The following is a 21,007-nucleotide window of genomic DNA, read 5'->3' on the forward strand; positions in this document are numbered from 1 at the left end:
TTTTAAGTGTCGTTATTCAGTAGCGCGATTTTAGAATTCCCAAAGTGTGTTGTTTTTGCTCGACAATAAGGAAGGCTATTTTCTTCGAATGTCGTAGTCGTATTAAATGCGGGCTACCCGGGCGCTATAGGGCACAACTGGCTGCCAAAGCGTACTTTTATTAGGCTATTAATAAATTATAGCAACAGGCGGAGCAAGCCAGGAAGCCTATTGTTCATACATTAACTCAAGTAGCATCTTGGCTTGACGTAATAATGAGATTCAGGCTGATATGGCAATAGGATTTAGCTAAATAGAGGTGATCAATCACCGCACGCCGTGTCACTGCATTGACTGTGGGATAGCGAACGCTGCGGTTCAGCACCTGAGCCTCGTACCGCGTTCACCGCATGAATATGCATGCGCCGGCCACACACACATGCTGGTGATGTATCACCTACAAGCCCACGTCACTTCCTGCCCACTATAATCAATTACTTGCGTAGATGAACATGTTACTTCGGAAACATGTATGAAAAGCTGCCATAAACAGCCCCGTCAGATGCAGCCAACGCGACAAAACGCGAGCCGAACGCGTCAAGAGCCCGTCCACCGGAGGAGAACCGGTCCAGCTGCGAGAGTGCGAGAACCGGTTCGCAGCGAGAACCGGTTCGAGCGACAGGTTTCGGCGAGAGAGAACCGGTCCAGGGTGTCGGAGTGGGGACACGAACGTCGCGGGTGAGGCAGCGGGAGCCACCTCGTCGGTTCTACCTTTAAGACACATTCGCTAATTGATGAGCGTGGCGGGTGAAGCCTAATCATCAATCAAAGTGCGCTGCGCATGACGGCCGCGTGACAAGACTGGCTAATATCGAGAAAACCTCATCGGATCCAACTAGCACTTTCAATAAATCAGCATTAAGTTTGGGTCAACGGGGTCAGTGCACCGCGTTTGTCGATTGAGAAAAATGCGCCACAATGTTTTGGGAAAGTAGAGGACGAGTTCAAAGCGGCGATAGTGCGGTGGCTTAGCGATTTATTCGAATAGTGCCGTCGATAGCAAACATTCGTAGTCAACGGAGTGGCGTAATGGAATTACTCGGCTGGTTCTAACTAGCCGACTCCCTAAGTGGACGCCATCAAAGGGACCACACTTCATTTCTTCACGTCGCATTTTAACCGACCGTCCCGGTTCGATATCAATTATTATCGGATAAAAACAGGCGCGAAAACACGATGCAGCCGGGTGAAAAAGCAACAGTCAACAAACGAGTAAATGATGGCACCACCAACGGCCGCTTGACATATTAGCGGTATTTTATCGCGCAACGGTCACTCCGAAAGCAAATTTGAAAACAAATAGAAATGGCGGCGGTGCGCTAAATATTAGTAGTCTGCAGAGAAAGCAGGACGGGCAGGAAGCAATTGCCAGGATCATTAATTTAAAAGCTACATATTGGGGTGTTTTTGTGGTGTACTGCTGACTGTTGTCTGGAGATGGCACTGTGATAGAACACGACACAGTGAAAATGGATGAGAGTGCGGTACGGCTGGCTGACCGGTGAACGCGAAACGCGAAATACGAAATACGAAATACGAAACGCGGAACGCGAACTATACTCTCCAGACACTGCTTCTTACCACTTTCCACTTACTACCACTTACTCGACACCCAAACTGCAATTTACGACTCGTTCCTAAACGTTTTTATTGTTTACTGTCTTATACTGGGGTTTCATTTGAATAATCGACCCTTCTCCTCTTCATTATTTACAACATTGATCAATACCCTTATCAGTGTTTGCTCGTGCATTGTGTCTCCGTTATAAGTCATGACCATAAGATCCTATCGGCTTATTGTGCTCCTTTATACCGCTGTCGGATACCACCCTATAGACCATACAAACACGTTCAATTGCATCGTATGCAATATTGAAATAGCCCCTTGAACTTCTCTTCTTTTATTCCTTCCCCGTTCTATCTCTATTTACAAACCGCTGTTGATTTCTCGAAAAGATGCATTCTCTTCCATGGCTTCTGCGGGAATGTAGTGTGATTAAAAGACGGAAATTGTTCTGCGGCGCCAATTTATCTATGTCACGGGGTAGGTTTAGAAACGATGTTCTTGCATCGCACGCTGCCGTTCTATTCAATTGAAGATCTTCTTTAAAACTAAACATCAACCGGACACTTTTTTCCCTCAGAACTCACCGTAATCATGCCCTAAAACTAGACCAAAACGCCATCGTAAAAAAATTCGAATTATGCAAGAAACGCGCGTTATTCAATACGGGGATGTTCATTAGTCTCACCCTCGAGCCTTTCACCGTTTTTAACTGACTCGTAACCGGTGCCGCTTTTATCAAAACCGATAGATAAGTCACTCACCCTCTCTTAAATATTCCTTTACTAAATAATAATTCAATTCTGATGCCACACCACACTCCACTTTCTCACTTAATTCGACACGCCGTTCTAAATAAGTATTTCTAGATCGGCTCCTCCGCATGCAAAATTCTTATTTTTCTGACTAAGCACCAAATGATCATGACTGTATTATTAATGGCTGCCAGTCGATAGGTCGCCCCAAATCCCGTCGGAAAAATCGCGACTTCAACACTTATCGAAAAGATAATTCACTTTTCTTTGCAAAACCGCCGACAGTCATTGTGGAAATTTTATTCGATAAGATGAATCCCCACTGTGACATGTGCGTCTTTCGTTCAATCACTTTCAAATAGACCTGTTCGATTCGACAATTAATTATCGCCGCCACAATTACTACCTTCAAAGCTTTAATCGCGACGCGTTTTTCCGGGCATCAGATGTCCAATAAATTTTTATTTATAAAACAGACATCATAACACATCAAAACCGAACAATCCGAACAAATGTTTTCGAACGCGTTAGACTAGTCGATTTGTGTCTACAAAGCTGCGTTCAAATTCCGTCTAATTAAATTTACCACGAACGAACAAACCATAAATGAATTTTTGAAACTAGCTTTTAATCGGACACTCCCGTGTGTAATAATCTCCGACTTCTTACTTAAACCGCCGTGATAAATGGAAATTGATTGCAGTATTAAAGTGGAATTCGCCACTGACGAAATTAACTAAACATTACAAAAAACTTTTGAGCAGCTTTCAAGAATTCGGTAATTTGCATAACGATTTTATTAAATGACGATTATCTTGTAATGACGAGTAAAAATTTTAATGAAAATGGCGGAAGCTTAATTAAATTCTTTATTCACGTACTCGACTATTGGTCATTAAAAGCTTAAAACCAGGAAGCAAATTTTAGAGCAAACTGAAACACTGCATACGTAGCAATTTCGGGGCTACGTTCCGCGCACTCCTTTTTATTTGTTTTAATTTCCAGCGCACGTGTGCTTTTGTATAAAACTAAGAAAATATGTCGAAAGCTCTCTACCGATTTTCATTTGAGTCCGAAAGTTGTATTACTTCAAGATTAACTGCAGCCGCTGGAATTGCCTCCTGAAAATACGATTGGCTAACAGGATAACAATGAACATTTAGTGGTTGGAAAAGCGCGGTTATATATGATCAAATAACAAAAACCATCAAAACGCCATAAATTTTGCAACATTTACGATACATTTCAGACGGAATTATATAGTTGCGCGCTGCGTTTTAAACTGATAAAATCGCGAGACCCCTTTAATGGAAACCAATTAGTAATATGAAAACGCATTAATTGCGACTTAATTTTTTACAAATTAAATACAAAACATTTGGCCGCTTCAGATCGCCCATCGATTTAATTTAGAGCTGTTATAAAAGGCACCACCGTTAAAATCGTTCGAATGTTTAGGCAATTTTTAATAAAACACTAATTTCCTGCTGGAAAAATTTGTGGTTTTGTTAAAATTCAAATCTCGGCTGTTTTTAATCGACATTGCAAAAGAGTGTCGCGACGCGATTTTCAACACCGAACAAATTTTATCGTCACAAAATTGACGCCCCACATCCGTCCGTCGTATTTATTATTTTTTTTTTTTACAAAATAATATTCGACAAAATACACACATTCGATCGCAGTTTGTGTTTTTCGCTGGTCTATTCTTTAAAGTTTGCCTCTATGAATCCGAACTGGTGACTACAGTGACAGATGTGCTAAAGGGAACGGAAACAATGCAAAAGTTGCTTCGACATGGCAATTATTAAGCGAGATATTGCGCCAGAAAGTTTTTTTAATTTCCACTTTTGTTGTCTCGTATTTTCGTCAAAACAATAAATTTCTTGAGCAAATACACCTCGAGTATCGCGTATAATAACCGACTCTCTTATTAATTCCGCTTAATTGGATTAAATTAAATTTCGACAAACATACACACTGAGTTGTGGTTGTGGCAATTGACAAATTACATTTGTCGCTGATCCGAAATCGATAGTGAAAGGATAACAACCGAAGGGATCGAGCCGTTATCGTGTGAGTGGTAAATAATATTAAATTTAATTAATAAGTTAATAAGCACGTTCGGATGCATGGTTGCTTGAGAAAATGAAATTCGTGAAATTCGTGTTCCTAAAGTTGTAGCATTAAAATTGCAAGCTGAATACAAAATTGTTAAATGTCCTGTGCTGTATTATACCTAGAAGGCTAGAATATTTTCCTAATTGGTTATTTCTAATTTTACTTCGGCGTAGTTGCGCCGGAATAGTCCGTAGTTTCGTTAGGAAACTGAGCACTTGAAGAACTCCAATCAACTGTGCCGAGCTACGGACATTTATTGTTATTTCATGTGAAAAATTGTGGCGATGTGAAATTATTGATAAATTAAATTAAATGCTCACTAGATTGTAAAACTCGGCTTAAATTGACGTTGATGCATAACCGTGTAGGAACAAAAGTTCGCGCTGACGCTCTCGACACGTCACCCGAATCAAATCGAAAATATATTTTTCGATCCGATCGATCGAATCGCTTCTATCAATTAGAAAAATACGAGCGGGAAGATTTGTCAAAAATTCAATTTCGAATTTAGAACGGTAGATGTACACGGAAACGTTCTCAGCGCGCTCGCATTTTACGGACGATCTCCGACACGAACAATTTTCTGCATAATTTGCCTGTTTCTATAATTTAAGATGAAGTGATGTTTTAATACAAAGCAGGAGTTTACATGCGAATGAACTATACAATAGCTACTTCACATGTGTAAACTTCAGGAAACGTAGGATAATAATCAGCAGACACCGCTCGTGCGAATTAATTATTGACAAAATATTTTGCACTGGAGTACTTTGTTGCAGTTGTCTTTGTGTCATATAATACCTCACGAATACGGCGAAAGCTTTATAGTGTGGACGCTCAAGGGAACAAAACTTTGGTCCCAATGCACAGATCGCTACGGTAAAGCGTTTTTCAGGAATTTTTGGATTAAATATTCTGATCTTTATTTTGTCGAGCTTACAAGATTTTGCTCCCAACTGTTCAAAGTCAGATGTGGAGATTATAAGCGACATTTTTCAAAGTAGAACGATTTCTTTAAAAATTTCAACCAAGTTATCTTGAAAACTAGAGTGGCCACAGATAATTGTAAATGGTGTGAAAAAAAAAGTATAAACACTAGAGTAATTTATATTGCCATAGAAACTCAGAAAGTTTATTGCTTTTTAAAAATTTGTGTGACTCATTGGAGACTTTAACGACAGATCGAGACAAGCTTAGACCTGGACTATTGCGTACTTTTATTTTAAAAAGATTGTAGATGTGAAGTAGGATGAAAAAGAGAGAAGAATAGATTGGGAGTATACTCAAATCATTTTTCCTTTCTCAATTGGACACTTCACTTAAATTTAATCGAGACTTTCAAGTAAAATTTAATGGACCACCTGATGTACGCAACTAGAACACTTTATTGATTCTCGTAGACCAGATACCGAGTGATTAAAAAGAAAACAAATCAAGAGTGCCGCCTCATCTTTTGTTTTATCGAAACGTTTGTCTTAGCTTGATCGTACGCACATGTATACTTGCTATACACAGTCCTACATCTCGAATAATCTATTATTAATTAATTATTGATAAATTAATGCCTTATTCAATAGTAAAACCCATTTTGCTACTTATTTTGGGATAATTGTTGCTTACAATTACAGTAAATGTCTGCAAACTTTGCCGACATCGAAAAGTTGTTGTCTAGGTTAACAACAGCACATCGTTGACGTTTCTTTGACATTTCAGCGAAAAATTACCTATTATTACAAATATAAAATGTTGCTTTTGTGTATTTTATAAATTTTCTTGATTATCAGATAATAATAATAAAATGCACCATTATAATTCCAACTTCTAAATTGATGAGTTATGATTTATTATAAAATAGTGTTTGAGACCATAAATTGTCTACGCCCATGTTTTGACCGCTTATTTGCATAGAATTTCGCTACGACATGACCGATAATTTTCAACGCCTGCTCTGATTTGTTTTCTTTTTGATCACATTGTACACTTTATTGCTAAACTAAAGTTGACGCGCGTTTCGACAGCAAAGCTCGTTTCTTGTTTAGTTTGGTAATAAAGTGTATATGCTCAATGAGGGAATTTAAAAACATAAAGTATGTATATTTTGACAGGAAACGTATTATTTCAATTACAACATTAAATTTATATGACTTACTTTTGGTATTTTTGTGATATTTAGATTTTTTAAACATTGAAAGCTTTAAAAAAATTAAGATCGAAATTTTAAAATACCTAGGAACTCACGAATTGCCTATTGGCATTGCTATTTATTTTTCAATAAACAAATTTAAAAATGTATGCCAGCGATTTAGAAAAGTCAGCTAAAATTTAATTCTAAGGTAATTATGTTGTAGCAAATTATTCTTGTAATCTTCGGACTCCAGAAATATTAAATTAAATAGAATAAGTAGGATTTTTCAAATTTTTTATTCAAATAACTTAGATTCATCGATGCTTTAGAAAATTCGCCGAAGTTGGTTTTAACTTATTTTGGGAATAAGCTTCACAAAGACCGGATTGGTGCTTGGTTAAAAGAGAGCGCAGAAAGGTTACTCCTTCGTTATCTAACATTTCAGTGATTGATGACACAATGATTGATCTTAAGAAAAGCTTAAAAGTCTAGCCCTTATCTCAAATTGTAGCTAAACATATCAGCCTTACACCGGATAAAATGAATTTTCTGTGAAATCTAGACATCCTATTGTTGCATCAGTAATTTGGTAAAATTATTATCAAGTGGATACGAGAGAATTTTCTATGCAAGTAATTAATTACAAAACATTCTCTAGTAGTCAGTTTACATTAAATATGCAAACCTATTTAGGAAACTATTCGTTTATCAAATAACCAGAATATTTGCAATAAACTAATGCATTTAGAACATCAAATATTTGATAAATTGATTACATTCTCAACGAAAGCTGGTTTTGTAACAAATATGAGAGAACGCTAGCTCGTATGTCTAGGTAATTAGCATACAACCCCTTCGCCTGACTTGCTCGGATCTGATTTCCGGGGACACTTAGCTGGAAGACCTATAACCATTACGATTTAGGTTATCTCCTCTTCCCTAACTTGCACCACGAATAATAGTAATTGTCTATAAGTTGAGTGAAAACGGACGAAATACGAAACAGGTTTTCTTTTTAATTTTGTTAATCTCATCGTACATTGAAAACTCACTCAGCGACTAATCCATCATTCTTCACGTTATCCATTAAGTTATAACAAAAGTTGGTGAAAATGTTGTATACAGTATTCCTTGACTAATTGTTCGTCGAAAAACCGAAAACGAATATTCACAATCGTGTGTTTGACTCTGTTTGTACAGCTTGTCGATATTGGTACCAATCTGACATCAAAGCTTCAAAAATACTAATTAAAATACTGTGACCTCCAAAAATAATAAAATTTCACTCGTAACAAAGAACATTTCGTTTTTATGATATTTATTTTGTGCGTGATAAAAAATTTCAAACTCATACATAATTTCTTTATTGACAATAAAATTGCAATTTCGGTGAAATTTGAAGTCGGTTTAATTCTAGTCGAGAGAAGAAGAGAAATTGTACGAGACGTAATAAACAAATACAGTACTCTACGTTTCCTGCTTACGTATACAAGGTGATCAACAAGAAAACAAATCAAGGGTGTTATCTCATCTTTTGTTTTATCGAAACGTCTTTCTTAGCTTGATCGTACACATATGTATACTTGCTATACACAGTCGTTTTATTGGTTGCCCACCTCTCCAAAAATATATTATTAATTAATTGATTGTTAATGATTAATGCTTTATCTTCAATGGCAAAACTCACTTTACCACTTATTCTGGGAAAATTGTTGCTTAAAATTACAGGAAACGCCCGTAAACTTTGCCAAAATGGAAAACTTTTTTCAAGGTTAACGATAACACCGTTGCTTCAAAATTGACGTTTCTTTGACAGTTCACTGCAAAATCTGTTTACCAGTGGCGTCGCGTTTGACAATAAAGCTGGTAAATTACCCATTCTTACGAATACTCTTGTTTATTCTGTAAATTTTCTCTATTACCAGATAATAATAATAAAATGCACAATTATAATTCCAACGTCTAAAATTCATATGGTTTATTATAAAGTAGCGTTTGAAACCACAAATTGTCTACTCCCATGCATTGAACACTTATTGCATAGAATTCCGCTACGACATGACCGATAATTTGCAACGCCTACTCTGATTTGTTTTCTTTTTGATCATTTTGTAGCAACTATGATATTTTAGAGTAAATTGATTAAATTGTGCTAAGACAAGACAGTTTGTTTGTTTCTCGAGTCCTATCGGGTGCTATTTGTGTTAATAACGGATTATGAACAAATCCTCGTTTAATCTGTTGGCGGAAAAATAAAACTCTGAATTCCTAACCTGGAACAACAAATTACGAAAAGTAAACAAGTTTGTGCTTGAAATTTTTAAATGAATAACTCTCTGCTTTTGCTCAACCCTTTTGCACACCACCCACAGCGGAATTTTAAATATTTGGATATTATAAAGTAACAGAAAAATCTGTGAAAACGTTTCACTTTCATCGCATTATTTAAATACGAAATCAAAGCAGTGAACTCGGCTGTTTCTCCCTTCGAAGCGGTCTTAGCTTCGTTTCTGTTTATGCATTCGCTAAGTATGATAAACTTTTAGTAAAGTTGTTTTAAGAATGTCTCGAATGAAAAGTGTGATTTTTCACTCGAGACTATAGAATCTGCGTCTTCAAAATGTTTGCTTATGATGTTTTAGATGTTTTTTCATAATCATAATCGAATTATTATAAAAATGAAGCAAGTGGCGAATTTGCAAAATTAAAAAGATTTGACTTGTATTTTAACGATATCATAACAAAATTATCTCAGTCGGTGGAAAAGATTTAGTTTTTCTTCGAAGTGGATTGTTTTATAAAAAAATAAAATATTAAAAAGTTTTGTTTTAAAATACTTTATTAGAAGAATATGTCAATTAGGAGTCGCTCTTTCAACAGATTTTTAATTTGGCCTCTCCCCTATTCCGGACATCCTTGTTTAGCGACCAGCCCCAATTCCAATTAAAATAAACCTCTCTACGCATTTATGAAACATGCGAAACCTAAAAATCGCTTTAACGCTCGTACATTATAAAATACGTAAAATAATGTGAAGACAACCGAATATATTGTTCATAAGATTTTTGAATTATTTTTGGATAACACAACTCCAGTCAGCAAACAACCTGGTGTGTTCAGAACCAACACATCGAACCCAGCAAGCACTGAAAAATTAAATGTAATTATTAGAATTCGACTACATACTTTGCAGATAATGAAAATATTAATTGTGTGATGCCTACAAATATTAAAATATTTTAAAAAGCGTCACTAAATGTCGTGTCGTTCCAAATTTTCCCGGCGCATCCACCATTTTGCATAGACAAATATTTTCTAGAATTTTATTTTTATTTTCAAAATTGTGACTTAGTAATAGAAATAAATTTGCAATTTTTAATTCAGGTTTACCTTCTCAATCAATTTCAACTTCTACAAAAATTAAAATTGAGAGTTACCATTTCACTGTATTTATTACCGTTTTGAGCTGAAAGTTTTCACGGGACAACTTCAATTGTCAACAGAAATATTTTCCTCTTTGATCACTTTCTCTTTAATTTTGATGTGATTTTGAAAAAAAAAATGAACAGTGATTTTGAGAGTGACAGGTGTATAACTGTACGAATCAATCAGCGAGTGGAATTTGATATTTGTTGTGTTGGTTCGGTGAAAGTGTATTTTACTTAAGGAATAAAGTTATGGTGGAGAAAGCGTGTATTTTCGGAGGAATATTATGGTAAAATATAACGGCAGTGATATAATTCTTAGGGAAATAGCCGCTATGACGAGCTCGGTGAACATTCACGCATACGCATATGAAATTTGCCACGGAGTGCAAAGCCATAAAATACCAGTAATTCCTGATACGCTCTGCAAATTTACTGCGACTGCAATTCAGAACGCGCTCATTTTAATAAACCCCACATATTCGTATTCATATTGCGTAAATTATTTAGAATGTACCCAACAAAGTTTATAATGTGCATGGCGTATATCTGACAGCATAAGGCGCTACGTCACGTCGAGACTGTAGACGGTAGATTGGAACCACCCCAACACCTGCGGCACTCGGTTACTGCCGAACAATTGAAGCCATCCCTTTATTGTTATAGTTAACCCATGCACCCTACGCTCTCTTGGCCGGGGTTTAAAATCTAAATCCCATTCCTGAGACGTCATAAAGCAAGGCGTTTACTATAAGGAATTTATTATACGAGTAAAAATGCTTATATTCACCCAGAGATTTGTTCGCAGGTCCCAGAATGGTGGAGATCGGTGCAACGTTGGACGGAATCGAAGATGCGAGTCTTAAATAGGCAGTGTGCGCGTCAGCTTCACAATATGACAGCCACGCAAGCAACTTTCCTTTTTTGCACTCTCTTGCAGGCCATTCTTACAGAAGGTAAAACTCATAACTACACCGATTTGGCTCTTTCATTTTCCTCCATTTCCCAATATTGGTTTTGCTAAATTAACAACCAGACGATTCTATGATCAACCCTCGCACCGACTTCATCCACACTTTTTACACCAATTGCTAGATTACAACTTCCCCAATCACCCTCAAACCTTAACGTTTCTCTCTCGGCGCTCCTCCAATTTGATATTTTCACAAATTAGCTTCATACCAATTCATTTAACCGGATTTCTACATGTCCCATTATTTCGACATTCACACGTTATCGGAATATTGCCCTTACCGTTATTGAGAAACATTATTGACAGATAACCCCGGCCCGGCTCGAACATGCGGACTTATTAAACCAGACAAGACTTTGTTATTATATTAAAATAGGGTACAAGCCACGAATGCAAATCAAAATCAGTCCCTTCGAACACTGGCCCATCCATTCGAAGCTCACATTTCTGAATTTTAACCAGAAAATATAAGCGACAGCTTTGTGAAGACGAAATTTATGACGCAAATTCTACAGACCGTCTGAAAATTAAAAAAGTACCAGATAAATGTAATAAATTTGTTATTCAAATTTAATCTTATTTTCTGCTAAACTGCAGAATTGCCTTTTTACTGTTTTTCATATTGAAAATCTACCGGGACGAAATGACAAGTGGCAGGTCACCCTCAAATCATTTAACAACAATAAACACCTGATTATTACTCATCAATTTACTCTCCAACTAATTATATCGGGCGTTCAAACGAAATCCTGGGCTGGGAAGGAGTTGGAAACCGTCAATTGTTTTGCTTTTTTAAAATGCAAATTGACAGTTGTAATTAGAGCATGTTGACAGGTAACCTAAAATTTATAAGCTAAAGTTCTTTCTGTTTTTTCAAACATAAATAAATGTTATTCGTGTCAAACGACAAGAAATTCAAACTTTACACTGTTCCAAGTGGTTTACTTTTTCAACGCCTACTCAGCCCAGGTTTTCATTTGAACGCTTGATACCTGTTTCCATTTTGATCATCAATAAATTTTCTTTACTTTACTCTTTAATTCTTCACAGAATTACCACTTTCTGAAAAGTCAATTGCTCACAATGAAAATAATTAAAAATTAATTTCAATACAAATTTTTATATACAGGTGTCCTCAATAAAAAGACGAGTCCATAGCTCCCTTATTTATCGGATAATTTCAATTATCCATACATCGAATTAAATGGTTGTAAATAGGCTACAAAACGGCCTATAAACTCACCTATAGTCCCAAAGGCTTAAATGCTAAACTGTCAAAATATTTTGTTTCGAATTCGAACACATATTTTTTTTAGTAATTCTGATAGAGATTTTTATTCTGAAAACAACAGTGTATCACAAGTATACACTTACATACCAAAAATACAAAAAAAAAGTTAAAAAACACTACTATTGCGCGACTATGAACTGTCAAAGAAATGTCAACTCTTTCCTACGCACACAGCTGCCACATAAATTTTCGTACATAGTTGCCATACTTATCCACAATCATTTTCAATCACCTAATACTAAATACTACTTTACAAAGTGCTTTTGTCAATTCAAATAATTTATTGTTTTCCCGGCGCATCCACCATTCACTAAAACGTTGCCTTTTCTTTATTCCTTCTATATTTTTCTAATTAATCCCATTTACCCATTTTCATTTATGAAATAAGGATAAATCTAATTTTGATGTAACATATTTTCCTTTTTTCTCGAAAATTTTGTTATCAATTTTGTTAATTTAAATAATTACAATCAGAAAAAAAACTAACAAAATCAATAAAAAAAAATATAGATTACCATTTGAATGCACACTCAGGTTTGTAGTATTTTTCGAACCGTTTTTTTAAGACAGCCTGTATATAAAACTTCCAACTGAGCTTCTAATAATTCACAAGAAATTTTTTTTTTTATAATAATGCGTATGTTTCTTGAGAACATTATTTTTTAAAAACAGTGAATTTTCTTCGTTGCAATGATATTTTTATTTTTAAATATATACTTTGTGCTACATTATACAGTGTCGTGGATGATCCTTGAAAGATTTCCCAAGGCATCCGCCATTTTTCCGCCTTTGTGTTATATTTTAGTTTCGTCTGTAATTCTGTAATTTATTACATATTACGGAACACAAGTCGATACAGAAAGCAGCGAAATCAATATTTGCTGATTTACAACCAAGCTAATCTTGTTATCATATTTTAAATTTGTTTTTGGTAAAGTCGAAAAAATTACTTTTAACTTTATTTTAATCTTGAAATGCATGATACAGTTTGGTGCTGTGCAAAGTATTGCAGGTGCAAAAAAAATATTTGCTTGGTGCATCCCCTGCTTTTGTTTTAACAAAACTGACAATATCTTTGTAATTAATATTTTGTCATTAAATCGCAAGAATTTATTTATTTTATTACTAATGTACATTAAAGTGCTTATTATTTTGGCCAACTATTATTATGTAACTAGGAAGTTTGTCAAAATTGTGAATTGTCGCTGACGTTCCAACTCCAATTAATTTTATTTTGGTGTTGTGAAGTCACAAGAATTCCGTAAATACCACGTCCTCAACACACAAACTTCACCACAAAAAACAAGGACCGGTTAAATATTTGAACAGGTGTAAAAGTTACGATTTTTTCTGCCATCAAAAATTGTAATTTATACTAAATAATAAAATATAGCAAGCTTGACTAGGCGACTGCGCATTAATTTAATGACGACATCAATAAAACTGGTCATCAAAAACTTCAGGTTAATGTTTACCATTATTACATCGACTAATTTACTGCTACTAAATACAAAACATGAGGCTACATAATACAACACAAAAATACTCATTTTATGCTGCACTCTTTAAATTAATTAGAACACAATCATGTCATAAATTGGCGAATCACAATATTAAATTCATTCGCAAATATAATTTATACAAAATGGGAAAATCTGTGATTTATTTTTTGTGAGCAAACCTGGCAACTTGGAGCTTTTTATAACATAGATTATACTTTGAAGCGGTCTGGACATATGTCTGAATGTATTCGATTTTCTGGGCACATTAGACAGAACACTTGACACAGGTGAACACTTCTCGACTTGGACTTTTTTAAAAGCTCGACTTAAACGCCTAGTTTACATGAGCGAATATGTAAAACGGCATGAAAATGAGTATGAGACATCTGTTACCGTCGCCGATGTCGCTTTCTTAACCCGTGGAGACGCCGTCTAGTGTTGAAATAAGTACGAACGCGTTTTTAGTTAAATCGGATTAGTGCTCCAGCGGGAGCGGTACACCCAATGTCGGATGATTTTCTAAACATGGCAAATTAAAGGAAGTTAATTTGGAGCTTATCTTTCGACAAACACGTTTCTCCTGTACAACACTTCTTAGTCAGGTACTCTAGGTCTCGCACATGATATGTTCACAATGTCAATTGTCTCAGTTAGATAGTATAGTTTCATCTGGGAAACTGTTAATATAATTAACACAATGGATTACTAGATTCCAAGTCATACTACACGAGCGAGCTCCCCTCAATTACCCTCGAAAAAGATACCAGACGGTCGTCAAAGAAAAAAACAAACAGCAGTCAATCGATACGATTGATGCAAGTGTAGCGTCGATCGGCACAATAAACTACGAAAAAATCTGATGATGTCAAGTGAAACGGTTGAACTAGCAATCTTATACAGTCAATTATCACACTAATCGGTAGTAGCGTTCAGCCCTCGTTTGTTATGAGATCAGTGCTTGGGTCGCCTTTGTATTCCCACCACAGATACACTAACTTTAATGATGTCCCCTCCCATGTTGACAATAGGAAAATATTGTCATATCCAACTAAAATTCAACAGTTTGCCATTAACTTGCACATTCCTTACACAAAAGCCTTTCTTCAGCCCGCTATAAAGTCTTGCTGCTGAAATAATTAATACCGAAAGCGATCAACTCGGTTCAGCAGGAAAATTGTTACCCTATCCAAAGCCATAATTGCGAAAAACCAGTTTACACACAAAGGTACACTCATCCGAGGTCTAAATGAATTCACTTCGCTCAAAATTTACTTCAAAATCTGATTTTCTATGCAAATACGAAACATAAACTTTGTGTTCTCGTGACGAGTTTAACCAATCATTTTAAAGTCATTAAATTGTTAAAAACGTTAACTTGGTTGAATATTGATCGTTAATTAAAATTTTTCATTTCTCTAGTTACCTACTACTGTCTATTGTTTAGGTTGCGTTAACTAAAACTTTGAATGTCACAAATCGTTGTGACATTAGGAGTTGAGTTAGGTGTACCCGTGTACCCGACGCTTATTTACATAATTCCTGAAAATATTTTTTACACTCGTATTCATTTCAACGTCAATTCCTGTTACATTTTAACGTATAACGAAATAAATCTCTAAGAGCTTGTCGAAAAATATTTTTGAGTAATTAATGGATAACGAGGTTGAAATGTTTTTTTCAAACTTTTGATTCAATAAACTTTACCTTTTGTTCTGACTTGATAAAGCAAAACAAATATAACATCTCTTGAAAGTAATTGACTCGAGTTTTTACAGTTCTAATTCGAAACAAAGAAAATTAAGGGAAACATGTAATGTAAGCAAATATTTTTAATAACATTTGTTCTAGAATCCTAATTAATGATCCGTTCGGTGCTTGCGTGAGTGAGTTTATTACATTATACCCACATTTACGGAATTTCTGAATTAGTGAATTAATGAGCTGAGCAAATAAAATGTTATTAGACTCTTTCAGATAAACATAATTAGGTGTATTTTTAATTTAGATATCGTTTTTATTTAATAACTTAATGCACTTTCATGACCTGACACTTTCAATATATTTCTTAACCTGTTCAGTCATGAATTATTTTCTTTTAGAACTGGTAATACGTTTATAAATTACACGTTTTTATCAAAATGCTTGGTCTCAACTTTTCTGGTTGTTTTCATTTATTTTATGTCATATATTTTTTAACAGAAAACTCCAGTCTAGGTAAGGTAACAATGAGTAAATATCAAAAACAAACGCTCTTTATGCCAAAGGAAACAAAGATTTAAGTCAGCAGCATGCTATTCGTGAAATGTGTTTTTTTTTAACTTGTACAAGTACTAAGAGTCCAAAAGAGTTAATAACAATCGATTACATTTTAATTAATACTTGAGGCAGTAATGTAAATTTTCTAATAATTAAAAATATAATAAATAAAATAAATAAATATAATACTTGAGGCAGTAATGTAAATTTTCTAATAATTAAAAATATAATAAATAAAATAAATAAATATAATAAATTAAAACAAATATTATCCTGGCGCCTCCACCATTTTGCAGAATAATCTGTTCGCTTATTTCTTGGCCAAAGTTGGCGATAGAGAAATGCAGTTTAGTGGATTCAATTTAGCCCAGTTGAGTACATAAGATACGGTGTTTAGCTTTGACCTAGCTAAGCAAACAAAACAATAACAAAGATATCTTAATTTTTAATGAGAAAATATTCCGGCGCCTCCACCATTTTTGGGGAATATCGAGATGTCTACAAGGTGATTAACAAGTACTGTTAGAGTTTGACGTTTGTAGAGGTTAACAGCCGCATCATAAACAAGTAACATTTCACATTTCAAACTATAGGGCTGAATATTTCAAATTAATTTATCTAAAATTAATAATTTTAAAAAAGGACTTATAATTTATGTTTAGAGAAAAATGAGGACACTTCGAGCATTTTTTTTAATTCATTCTTAGTTAATTGTTCTGTATTTCAAATTTAATTTCTTTTTATCGTTAAATTTTACTCTCATAATCTACCATTTTTTCACTGTTAAATACTACATCAGATATCTGTCAAATAAACGAACAAAACATGTCCGGTTGCAGTGTTGCAAATAGCCGAATAAAAAATGTTGTTAACTGTATTGCCAAATCCAACCGTCCTTCTTGATCACTCAGTACCTATTTATAATTTGAAAATAAAAGAATACATTAATTAGTTCACAGAAAATTAATTAGAAGAACGAGAAGAATCTAACGGTGTAAGAATCATTGGCGTACAATAAGCGAGATCCTGTGTAAACCGAAGCCGAAAATTATATGCAAAAACTAGATTTTTTTTTTAGTTTTTTTGCGATTTTCTCAAAGAAGAAGATACCTACAATTTTTGGTTTTTTCGAAAAAGTGTTCGTCGCGAATCGGGGTTAACTTAATGTATTGGACGAGTCGAATTCAAGTATAAAGAACATTTCGTCCATAGAAGCCATTTCGTTGTCTGAGAGCCAAAAAAAGTACCTCAAAATTTACTTCAATATAATTTTACTCGGCAACTATAGGTTCTAGACTGGATTAGTTTAGAAAATTTATCAGGAGAACGAGAGGAATCTTCAATATCTTCAGTAATATACAACGTGTAACAGAAATAAGTACATTAATTTTAACCAGTAACAGAACTCGTCATGATAAACAATTTTTCTATATACCATTTTTTCTAAATCGGCAAATTTTTTTAGGATTTTCCCCCCATAAATTAACGAGTCGTTTGTGTAAATCTTCTAAGCACAGGTTCTAATAATGGACAGTATAATTTTGTTTTCGTAAAAATGCTTAGAAACGGTCGTCACAGATATTTGTCAAATACTCGCAATAGGCTTTTAACTGTTTTTGTGTAATCGGTTATCCCTGTCGACCAGGTAGCGTGGTCTCCAGTGGCGGGTAGCAAAATTTGTGAAAAATTTAAACAATTTTAACTCATTAACGAGAACGTTTACAAAAAAATTATTTTGAAAAGTTGTTGCTCTTGATGAGTTTTATTACCAGTTAAAATGAATGTACTTATTTCTGTTACACGCTGTATAATAAGCGAGGTATCTTGTGTAAACCGAAGCTAATTTGGCCGGTACAAAATTCAAAAATTTTCAATAATCTAAAATGCGAATGAGACCGAGCCAAAAGTGGTCTACGTAATACCGTATGTTTCAAAAAATTTCTGGTTAAGTAAGTCAGAAACGTATTTAATCGCCATAATAATTTTGTTCGCAAAATTTTATCTATGAAAATGATTTTCACTCCTGAACAAATGACTGAATCTTGTTTGCGCAATGGTCACACAGTTCACACATTTCGAGAAAGTGGCAGTGCGTTCAGCAAAAGCCTTGAAGTGTACGACCTAAGGTTCGTACTAAGGAAAATATTGAGGCTTTACTACGAACCCAAATTATCTCTCATGTAACTGTCGCAGCAGACTGATTTATCAGTATCAACTTGTCAAAGAATTGTTCGAAAGATCTTGAAGATTCAGTAACAGCTAAAAAGTACCGGAACAACGTTCTTGATGTTTTCATCAATCAACTCCACGTGGACGAATTGGCTCAGAGGTATTTTCAACAAGACGAGGCTGCAGCACGCGGAACTTCATTATTTGTGGCAATTTTTTGACGATAGGCTCATCAATCGCGATCTCTGTGCTACACTTAGGCCGCTTGATTATTACCTGTTTCCACATTTAAAAACACCATTTTCAAGGAACCTTTCCACATAATTGATGATTTGAAAAAAAAAAAAAATTTCAAATTCTAGGGAATTTTGTATTAATTTGTAATTCAAGGTAACGGATGAGTTTGTTGGTGTAAATGACAATAATACACTGAAATATTGATTAAAATTTTCTTAGAGATCTGTTAAACCACGAGTGCTTTAACAGATAACCATAAACGACTCCAAATTGAATACAATAATAGACCTATTAGAGACGCAAATTCTAAAAAACACATTATTGTTAATTATTGTTTATTTAATTTACTGTTATTACATTACTTGTTTACACATATTGCGCTGATTTATTTATTTTTGTTGATCTGGATACATAACCTAACTTTAACCTGCTACGTTTGAACGGCGGAATTCATAGAATGGCGGGATCCTTCCGCCGCGGCAGTATTAAATCTTCCAATTCATGTAGAATCGTAGGAAAATAACCGTTCTCATGCTTTTCCTGAAATTGTCATTTTATGACAGTTGGTTCAAAACAATTATAGTGATAATCACATTCACGCCTAAATTATTCAAGTTACGCCATACGTTTTTAATGCGTTTGTTTTTCATAACATACTTGACCACAAATTTTTTGAAACATACGGTAGAACTTCCCAAGAGTGTCCTATTGACGCAAGCTTGAAATCGAAACAAACAAGGTACATTTTTTCCGGTTCAGGAGAAGCATCTTGACGAGATAATTCCAACGGTACATGATTCATGGCTATATGTTCCTTAATGAAGGAGCTATCGCCGTTTAAAAATTTTTCTTATGCGAAAAATATAGAAAAGGAGGAAGTTTGTATATGTTTTTTTAGAGAAATTTTTGTCGCAAACTCGAACTAAATCGTAGTTAACTTGTGTATTGTGTATTGGACTAGTTGAATTCAGGTATATAAGAAAAATTCGGGCCATAGACGCCATTTTCTTGTCTGGCAGACAATTTTTACACTGTTGGATTTCTCTCTTCAAGGCGCTTCTTTTGAACGATATCTTGACCTTCTTAGTTTTAATATCACAACAAAAGTTGTCCAAAAATTCTTTTGATAAAAAATTTATTATATTCTTGGTAGCCGTTTGGCTGTAAAGAAATAAACTATTTTCGAAATAGCAATGTGTCTTATGGAAAAGACAAACTTCAAGTGTCCGTATCTCTTCGACGCTCGCCAAAATGAGTTACTTTTGCCGTGTTTTTACGTTTCTCACTCCATTGCTCACAAACTGGGCCTCAAATCGACAAAACCTATTCTTGAGAAATTGAAAACGGATATTCTTTGATTGCAATGGTATTTATTATTATAATTTTAGGGGAATAATAATAATTAAGTTATGATTAAGAAGCTAACGTAGCAACAAAACCTCTAAACCATTCGAAATATAAACCTCAATCAACCTCCCGAACCGCCCTGTTCCCCGCAGTCCTCCAATGCCTTCTGAACTACAAAAACAAATTTTACAAATACGCTCATAGAAAATTTGTATACTTATATCGGGTGTTCATTTAAATTTATCGTCAAAGTAGGCGTTGAACAATCGATTGTGAACGTACCACGGATTATGGATCACGGATCAGCTGTTCAATCTAACCTCACTTTTTGCGTTGTTTGTGTTTTTACTCTGCACACTGCGAGTGGTGCGTTCACAAGCGACTCTTCAACTTTGAGGATATATTTAAATGAACATCTGATACTACCGTGCCTTCAAATAAATTCGGAATTAGAATTGACTGTGATTTATATATTTTGTCTATTAACAGTTGGTAGACTTTTTAGCACTGACAGTTGTCAATAGTTTTATGTCACGATCAGAATAAACACGTGTATTTTGCTGTCAAATGTCACTGCTGTGCTTTCTTTCAAAATTGCATCTGCTTATAAGCAATATTTTTTTCGGGAGAGATATTTGAAGAAAAATTTTGACGCATGACGCACGGAAAAACACCTATATGAGGCATTTAATTTTTTTTTTTTTTTTGATGCAACGCTTATACGGGGTGATCAAGAAGGACTGTTTAAGTTGGTAATACTGAATTTAATTTTTAAATGGTACAACTGGAGGAGTAACCTCCAGTTGTCAACGGCTTGACACTGAAAATTATTGTTCTGTATTTCAAATTTAATTTCTCTCTATCGTTAATTTTTACTCTCTACCTCTCTACCACTAACCTACCATTTTGTCGCTCTTAATGTTACGTTAGATATCTGTCAAATAAACCAACAAAACATATCTGGTTGCAGTGTTGCCAATAGCCGAATAAAAAAAATGTTCTTAATTGTATTGCCAACTCAAACAATCCTTCTTGATCACATTGCGGTTTCGTTGGTTCATTCCTATCAAAAAAATTAAAACACCAAAATTTAATTAAAGCGATAAAGTAAATATCATTGTCCTGACAGGACAAAAATTAAGTCAAATTATGCATACATTATGTTTGATTTAAATACAGTTTATTTTAATAATTTTAATAACA

At 34.7% G+C, this 21,007-nt stretch overlaps 1 protein-coding gene across 1 annotated transcript in view; it reads left to right on the forward strand.

The window, feature by feature from the left end:
* LOC138140105 (lachesin-like) overlaps positions 1-21,007 on the forward strand; it is a 74,065-nt gene that overhangs the window by 34,597 nt on the left and 18,461 nt on the right. The window contains exon 3 of the mRNA XM_069060850.1: positions 10,838-10,985. Coding sequence (XP_068916951.1) covers positions 10,838-10,985 — 148 coding nt within the window. The remainder of the gene's footprint in view (positions 1-10,837; positions 10,986-21,007) is intronic.

This window comes from Tenebrio molitor, chromosome X (genome assembly GCF_963966145.1).
Source record: "Tenebrio molitor chromosome X, icTenMoli1.1, whole genome shotgun sequence".
NCBI classification, from domain to species: Eukaryota; Metazoa; Arthropoda; class Insecta; order Coleoptera; family Tenebrionidae; genus Tenebrio; species Tenebrio molitor.